General features: G+C 45.7%; 1 protein-coding gene across 1 annotated transcript in view; it reads right to left on the reverse strand.

The window, feature by feature from the left end:
• Nucleotides 1–4,541: 4,541 nt before the first annotated feature.
• The window catches only part of LOC106815300 (segment polarity protein dishevelled homolog DVL-3-like), a gene marked incomplete in the record, with an annotated part of 62,025 nt that continues 57,041 nt past the window's right edge, over nucleotides 4,542–9,525 (reverse strand). The window contains 5 exon segments of the mRNA XM_014819744.1: nucleotides 4,542–5,836; nucleotides 6,992–7,288; nucleotides 7,668–7,934; nucleotides 8,517–8,684; nucleotides 9,089–9,223. Of these exon segments, the coding sequence (XP_014675230.1) occupies nucleotides 7,032–7,288; nucleotides 7,668–7,934; nucleotides 8,517–8,684; nucleotides 9,089–9,223 (827 nt within the window).

Below are 9,525 nucleotides of genomic sequence, written 5' to 3' on the forward strand. Positions count from 1 at the left end.
ATAACTAAGTTTTCCAGCGTTTAATCCTATTAATAACATTTGATTAAGGGCTGATGAATTATGCACGAAAAAAACGTTTTTTTCTGTTATTACATTTGGCAATTTTTATTCCGTCGGGTCTCGCTTCACCCGGCTGGCATGCAAGGAACACTGACAGTAAAAGCCGACTGTTTCATTTTGCTACTATTAAAATGTGACAGGAGAACGCAAAACACATCGGTCTAAATTACGCAAGTTAATAACCCGTGCGATTTATGCCGACCGTACCTATAATTTGAGATGGTACAGCTAAAACTGCATTAGGTCGCCGTGAAAGNGAGGAGAAGGAAGAGGAGGAGGGTAGGAGGAGGAGGAAGAGAAGGAGGAGGAGGAGGAGGAGAAGGAGGATGAGGAGGAGGAGGAGGAGGATGTTGATGAGGAGGAGGAGGAGGAGAAGGAAGAGGAGGAGGGGGAGGAGGAGGATGTTGATGAGGAGGAGGAGGATGAGGAGGAGGAGGAGGAGAAGGAGGAGGAGGAGGAGGAGGAGGAGGAGGATAAGAAGAAAATGTCAGAAATGCGTGCTCCTCTACTTAAACCGCCATAATCGTCACCACTACCACACACTCTTCTTCCTCCTCCTCTTCTTCTTCCTCTTCTTCTTCTTCTTCTTCTTCTTCCTTCTCCTCCTCTTCCTCGTTGGACAGACTGGGTAGCACGCTGCAATTATGGTACTCACAATGTTGTGAAAATACGTCTCACTACATCGCGGTATAAATGCAGCGCTTTCACCAGCGTGCCGATAACCGGCAGAATTACACTCGTTTGTCAGATTGATTACATCGTTTGCTATAACTAAGGTTTTCAGCGTTAAATCCTTATTGAATAAGCATTTGCGATTAAGGCGGGGCTGATGAATTATGCACGAAAAAAAACACTTTTTTTCTGTTATTACATTTGCAATTTTTATTCCGTCGTCGGGTCTCGCTTCACCCGGCTTGGAGCAAGGAACACTGACAGTAAAAGCGACTGTTTCTTCTATTCTATTATAAACTTTACAGGAGAACGCAAAACACATCGGTCTAAATTACGCAAGTTAATAACCGTGCGATTTATGCCCGACACGGAACCTTATTAATTTGAGATGGTACAGCTAAAACTGCATTAGGTCGCCGTGAAAGTAATGCATGGTGAAACCACACATTAATTTTTCATTTCCGTCATCGCGAATGTAAACAATGTAAACAATGTAAACAATGTAATAATGTAAACATCACACAATTCTCACCGTCTCTTTTCGCCTCCTCCCCATGACGTCATCAGAACCTTCTGGATGTTTGAGGAGAGCCAATCAGATGATCGATTTCCGATTATTATTCCAATCAGAATTTCGAATGATAAATATTAAGATATTTTTTAATTTATATATAATATTCTTTTTAATATGAATACTTTCATATTTAAATAAGATGTTGTTTTAATACATTATTATAGTAGCATAGCATTGTTATATTTATTAAGTAAAATAATAATTAATTATTTTCTTTAGCGTCACTCAACTAGGCCAAGATACGTATACACTAAAGTGCCGAATATTAATTAAGCAAATATCAATGTTTTTTTATTACTCGCCAACTTTTAAGGACTTGTAGCAGCAGACTTTGCGTATCGGTTAGGATTACTGTCATTTACGGCTTTCGAAATTAAGCTGTTATTGCTACACGCACGGAAAGCAGTACACACCGTTGATGTTTTTATTTCTTTTACCATGAAAATTTCTTTATGTTTATACGGCGCGCGCACACGCACGCACACGCACGCACACGCGCACGTGAGGACGCACGCACACACGCACGCACACGCACGCACACACACGCACACGCACGCACGCACGCACACACGTGCACGACTGCCATGACAAAACTACGCAAAAGTCTGGCTCGTTTGTACTTACATAGTTTATTAACTTATATGCATACTTACAAAGCTATTACACTAAAATATATACGTGCAAGACGGCGTGGCGTTTCCAAGGCGTCGATTTCACTAGTAATTACCACCTAAACCTACAATGCATGCACAACCGCACAACAACAAGCAATACTTGTACGTACGCGCTTATAAGAGATTGCTCACAAAATCATGCTATATATAGAATTTCAGAAACAGTATTTTCACACCCTATAACAGAATCTCACGTTCGAACCGAACGCAGTTGCACGGTATACTAGTCGATTTGATTATGCACATTTTAAAATGAGATATTCACACCAGTGACTGTACCTGCGCCAGCGTGAATTGCTCTTTACACACTCTGCTTATACGGTCCGTATATATAGTACGCATCTTAATCATGCAAGCAGGCGGAGATTACATCAGGAGTGTGATAATTTAAATGAGATAATAGAGATATAATAATCTATATTATTACATTCCAGAGTATATCTAGCGCTGCCGCGATGTATACATAAACCTAAATGTCTCAGAATGGCAAGGGCGACACATCAGCAATTGCATCGATACACGAGTTGACATAGTAACAGCTGACAACTGTCAAGTACCAACTCTCGAAGCAGCAGTTTGACTGATAATCAATTGAAAACCTCCCCTCCCCCATGTTTCACTACTGCACTAATAAGTTGTCTATTACGAAATACGCATACAAGTCATAAGAGCAAGTTTGTGCGGGTATGTCTAACAGAGCTGTCTAAACTAACCGGTGATACTTTGAGCGCGTTGGTGCGATGCCAAGTTGTTCGCGGGATATAATCAGATGTCATGATAATATTAAACGCAATTTTATTTTACAATAAATCCATGTAATTAATCTATTACGAGTTACTAGTTTCGAAAACCGATCTAGATGCAGCCGTCGAAGCAGGTGCTAATCGGTTTTGCATGATATTTCCATAAAAAGTAATGACTCGTAAGGATAGACTCAAGCTTCTGCACAGGGCATTGCTCTAATGAAGAATGACAAATGAATCGAATCAATCACTTGTTTAATTTATAGATGATTATGTATCTCTATACTCAAGCAAAAAAAATTCATGAAATTTTCCATTACACGATCCGTGTTTCGATAGAAACGCCGTAACATCGTTATGCAACTTGTCCCAAATAGCAAATTACGATTGCACTTGGCCTGTGCTGCATAATGTCCACGAAGTACCCGCCCACCCTCTCTCTGTCTGTACAAATCCTCTACGAACATCGAAATAAATATAAATGTATATTCTCAAAAAACGTTGTAAAACATACGAAAACTACACAATAGGAACCGCGCTCGCTGCCTTAACTCCGGTAACTACTTAAAACCATACGCCTGCCACGAATAACGACAACACCTGAAAGTAATTATTTCCTACGAGAATGAACAGCACTCGGAATATGGCACTTGGTTATCGAGAAGCAGCCACTAGGCGGCGACACCGTACACGATCAACAGTGGGACTGGTTGACTGGCTATACAACTATATTACAATAGGTACACGCACACGCGACCACCACAGCTGCAGCAACCGCTTGTAACATCGATGACTGAGAGACGAGAACCGAGCGAAACTTCGTAAAGCGCGCTCTGGTTGTTTCCGCCGATTTCGCACGCCTCGCGTTTTCGACATCAGCCAATGTCACATGTCGACTACATAAGACTGACAAATCGCTATTGCCCCCGCGAGCCACAACAACGAGAGATGCGCGTGTGTGTTGTCGGGGGTGGGGTGAGGCTCAGGATATAAAAAATAAAGGTACAATATCAGTGCCTTTCATAGATACGCTCATAAATAGCAACAAACTGAGTAGCTTATAGTTATATTACCGACTCTCTCGAGTTTACACAAACAGGATAAAAACATGGATAGCAGAGCAGGGAAGAACGGCTTCGTGAAGTCGAACTATCCCATGAATCGCGTCTCGTGTAAACGCGCACTGCTCAACAATAACTGTCACATGAACCATCACCATCACAAGAAGCCATTTCAACGCACCTACCGGATAACACCAGGACATCATCAGACATCAGGTGAGTCCATGCTTAACGTAACACACTGAACAGTTCAGCACGCAGCATTTTTTTCTCGGAAATAACTCCGTTAAACCGCGGTTTGGGAGAACCGCTAGTATAGCACCCTGGTGTTGCAGTAACGAGCATACACACACACACGCACGCATGCACGCACGCACGCACGCACGCACGCACGCACGCACGCACGCACGCACACACACACACACAGTTCCATGTGATACAGAACTCAGAATGAAACATGAAACTATGAATACAGTGACAGTGCTCATATATGATACGGTTAGCAGTAGCAGTAGCAGCAGTAGCAGCAGCAGCAACAGTAGTAGCAGCAACAGCAGGAGCAGCAGCAGCAGCAGTAGCAGCAGCAGCAGCAGCAGCAGCAGCAGCAGCAGCAGTAACAGCAGCAGCAGCAGTAACAGCCAGCAGCAGCTAACAGCAGCGCGAGCGTAACAGCAGTAGCAGCAGCAGCAGTAGCAGCCGAGCAGACAGCAGCAGCAGCAGTAGCCCAGCAGCAGCCGCCAGCAGCCAGGGAGCAGTGGCAGCGGAGCCAGCCAGCAATAGCGGGCCGATGACACGCTGGTCTACACGCCTTCAACATCACAACCTAAAACGCATTTCATATTTCATTACGTGGCCGCCGCGTCGTTGCACTGCGCTTGGTTTTACGAACATGCGGCACGCGCGAAAATGATCGTCCGCCCCGCCCGCCGCCTGCCCGCCTGCATATCGATAACACTTAACACGGTACGTTAGGTTCAAACGCAATAACGTCAAGACGCGCAACACACACCGTCACATGGGAAATCTTTCGCGTCACACGTGGCAGGCGTGAAACCCCCGTCCCCTCCTTTGGAGCTCACTATTCACAAGCAGTTGCAGTCCAATCTGCAATACAAGCGATACGTAGACTGACGCCACGTTGCTTCCGCTACCCCCCCCTCCCTAATGATCACCAAGCATCCCCAGTCTAATGGTGGTGCAATAGGACGTTATAAAAAAACAAAGCATAGCAACGAAGCGCCACAAAGTCGACATGTTGGTTCGCGCACGTGTAAAACCACGTATAAACTAATCTAGCTTAACAGAGATACAGACAGCATCTCCCAGTGGGGGAGTTATATAGCTCGGGCTGACGAATCAATATTGTACATCTCGGCTGGGCCTTCGACATTTCGCAAGGGATGGTGGACTTCTTTACTAACGTATGTTCACGCATGTCCACTGTCCTGTCACCGCCAGGAGATAAACACACACAATGTAGGGCTTCATGGCATCCCGTTGTCATGGCTACACGTGCTCGAGTTTTAAGTTATTTTGAATCATTATGAAGATCAATTAATTGGTTCACTTTCGGTCGCAAAAATTAATTCGGATTTGCGCAGTGGATGGGAGCACAACTGATGACCAGCTTTGTCATAACTTGGCGAAAGCACAACCAGGATTCCGTTACGGCTAGGATTATAAAATACAACAAACAAGCCTTTAATCCAGCCACCGTCACTGAAAATTATATAGCCCACTTGATTGTGTACACAGACAACCAACCTTATTACCGACAGACAGTAACAGTAGTTTTCACCACTAATGTTACCCAGAATCGCTAGTACTGACAGCGCCAATCACAACAGCGGATAGATGAAATGTTACATCAATCTCTCACATGCAGCAAGCAGCACAATCGACTTATAATAACACTCGATAAGGCAGTATTCTCAAAATATACAAAATCAACGAAACCAAGACAGACGGAGCAAGAGAGAGAGAGAGAGAGAGAGAGAATTATAATAGAGCGAGATACCTAAAGGTCTACGCTGATTTCGTCCATGAGGCTGGCTAGAAAAATCCAAGAGAAACATCCGTTAGTACAAGGCAAACTGGTGACATGAATACAGATGTAGTTCACGAGTATCAAATGCTGACAGCTAACGACACTGGGACTCTCTATGTTACACACACATTGCTATGCACATGCCACATGCACGCACGCACTACTACACTGGTGACACGCATAACGCAACCTCTATTTATATAATAGGTCTACGACTCCTACTGCAAGTATAAATACGCGTTACGATTTCACCCTAAAGGCGAATATGTCATTTACGGGCTACAGAGGGCAGCACTTACTTAAATATTATCGACCCTGCCAATTACACGAATTGATGATTTTACAATAACACGAGACAAATTTCGGTGCCGTGGCATCTTACAGTCGCTAATACATCTCAACGATTAAGAATAAAGGTATCCCATACCAGCACCCGATCCGCTCGAAGATAACTCACCATCCGCACATCTTTGCTTTAAAAAACTTGTGTTACTATACCAGAACCCTTGCAATAGACTCCACACTTACAACGGGTTCTTCTCAATACACTCATATATACAGACGTACGCGATGGGCAGAAAATGATATCCTATGCACTCGTAGATTGACCTCTGACCTCTTGACACCCGATCATCTTCGGTTAAGAAGTTACGAATATTGGCCAGTCTCCAAACGCCTGACAATCGATCGGATTTTGGCAGAGACTGAACCTCAGGCCAATGTCAGACAACCAATCAGATTATGGTGTGAGAACGCTCCTAATATAAAGACAAGGCCACCAAACATCGGACATCAGACGAAGCTTCGTTCACACGTTCTCGGAAAACGACCGCCGAGAACAACTGCGAACGTTCACCGAAGGTCAAGGTCGCAAGGTCAAGAAATCGCGAGGTCAAGGTCGCAAGGTCAAGAAATCGCAAGGTCAGAGTCGTGCAGCCGTCAAGAAGTCACGAGGTCAAGGTTGCAAGGTCAAGAAGTCGTGATGTCAAGAAGTCACGAGGTCAAGAAGTTGCGAGGTCAAGGTTGCAAGGTCAAAAGGTCACAAGGTCAAGGTCGCAAGGTCAAGAAGTCGCACGGTCGCGAGCGTTAGGAACGATTGCTGGCGGCGGTGGCGGCGCAGCCCGAGACGCGCCTCACATGACGTCAACAAAAGAACTCACACGGGTTGCCATGGCCATGCGGAACGACTGCCGCGAGCCGTCAATGGTCTGCAGGCCACACCTCCAGTGCCCCTAGCGCGACGGTCCCGCCCCTGCTGCTGCCTGGCTGCTGCTGCTGAGAGACTGCGCATGTGCTGCACCGATCATTGCTTCGCTCCCGCTTTGACCCGCCGCCGCCGCCGCCGCCGGCGCCCGTGCGTCGACCCGGCTGAGATTCCGAATCGCTGGCACTGTTGGCTGGACTAGCTGACTTGCGGTCTAGCTGCTCCTTCTTGCCGTTCGAGCCGTTGCTGCTGCCTGAAACGAAACAACGTACCGTCAAACCAGCGCCGTCGGTCACCACCTGTCTAGAAAGGACACTTTCAGGATGCTTCATGTGCGACAGTTATCTGGTGAAGCTCGATGAATCGGACACCTGTCTATAAGGTGCCTCTCGTTAGTGAAACTAACATACGGGTTAGATGAACAATTCGGACGGGCTTACCACCCATGGCGACCGCCAATCAATGTACCGTTTCCCTGCTGTACTCTTGACATTACAGCGCCTGTCTATAAACATGTGATGGACTCGTCCAATGACACTTTCTCAAGTATTATCCCCCACCAACCTAACCCTAACCCCAACCTCATACCTCCATCATCACCCACCAACCTAACCCTAACCCCAACCTCATACCTCCGGATCCACTGTGAACGCTGCCGTTGGCACCAGGTGGCGCTCCGACTCCGCCGTAGCTCGTGTAACTCGTGCTGTCGTTGGTGAAGTTGAACGGCATCGGCGCGTAGCCGGTGCTCTGCGGGATGTAGCTGCCGGAGTAAGGCATCTGGCCCGCGCCCCACGGGCTGGCTGCGGACGGCGGGGGCAGCGGCGCGAGCGTGTCACGATCAGCCTCACTACAGCTCACCGAGTCAAAGTCATCTCCTAGACTCAGCGCCGACATGCCTGCAGTGCAGATCACACGCGTTTGTATGTGGCTCCTTACCTACATACTCCCCCTATACATACACAGACCTACATACTCCCCTATACATACACAGACCTACATACTCCCCCTACATACATAGACCTACATACTCCCCCTATACATACATAGACCTACATACTCCCCCTATACATACATAGACCTACATACTCCTCTAACGTACATTACTATACATACACTTGTTATACACTCATACCTACGTTTCTCCTTCACACACGCACGCACGCACGCACGCACGCACGCACGCACGCACGCACCCACGCACATTAATACATTTCGCAATGATCGCCATTCCAGTTTTACCAAACCAAATGTGTTTACCTACGTCACGTTGCATCGTACAACATTATACACAGAAATCCTTTTTTGTAAATAAATATATTTAGGTGAGAAAATTAGGAGTCATACAATGAAACCACTTCTATAGAAAAGATACCTGGCCATAAAGGGCACTTTACCCCTTTCCTTAAACACTTACATACAGGTTCAACTGTGTAGCAACTGATCACAATCAAGACCTTGCGATTACAGCTAACACTTACTGCTGCACAGATCACCGAAGACATAGTAGCACTGCTCTGAGAATGTGATCTTATTCACGGTGTGACGTATAAGTCCAGCCTTCAGCATCGCACACGCGTACTTCCTGCATTCCCTGCGATCCGTGAAGCCCTCAACGTGAGTGTGCAACCAATCAACAACATCAGCACCTGCATCAACCAACATAGGCTAAGTCAGCTTCCCAACCCTTTATGTGGTACAGAGGAATAAATATGCTAAATATATACTATATATGGGATTCATTTCGACAACATTACGACAACATCAGTACCTACATCAATAAATGCAGGAAAAGTAAGCTTCCCAACCTTTTATGTGGTACAAAGAGGAATAAATATGCTAAATATATATAATACTATATATGAGATTCATTAGAAGCAATGGATAAAAATAATAATGGATAATGGATAATATTAAGCATTGGATTCATGGTAGCATGGAAGCAAGGCAGGTAGGACCAAAGTGGAAAGGGGGCTATGCGTAATAGTTATAGTATGTGTACTCAACCTATAGTGAGAATAATGAAGGGTGCAATATGATAAAAACCCCGTACCAATAAATGCATTCGGTATCGTGATCTTGAGCCACATGCGATCACGAATGTCGAGGCCAGAATCGGGCCGCGCCATGCCACGCACGATGGTCGTCATGTCAGTGTCAACAGACAGGGGTATGTCATCGTACGGACCTGCAAACGACACAGAAAAACAATTAACTACAGGAGTAGAAATTAACTTTTAAACAAGGGAGTCCAACGGACTCCCTGCCCTCAAAAAGAGGGAGTCTGCGGCAAAATGAGGGAGTCCGCAGTCTGAGGTTCAAAATTAAAGATATTAACAATAACGCATGTGCTTATTTTGAAGATTCATGCGGTTGCACGTCTGCCAAATTTTCTTTGGACATTTGCTGAAAAAATACGGTAATTCCGCGAGGCCGTACTCTGGAATGACCTAGACAGTCTCCAGCCGGATATCCGCGCGAAGCGCTCAA

Source organism: Priapulus caudatus, unplaced genomic scaffold (genome assembly GCF_000485595.1).
Source record: "Priapulus caudatus unplaced genomic scaffold, Priapulus_caudatus-5.0.1 Scaffold1085, whole genome shotgun sequence".
NCBI classification, from domain to species: domain Eukaryota; kingdom Metazoa; phylum Priapulida; class Priapulimorpha; order Priapulimorphida; family Priapulidae; genus Priapulus; species Priapulus caudatus.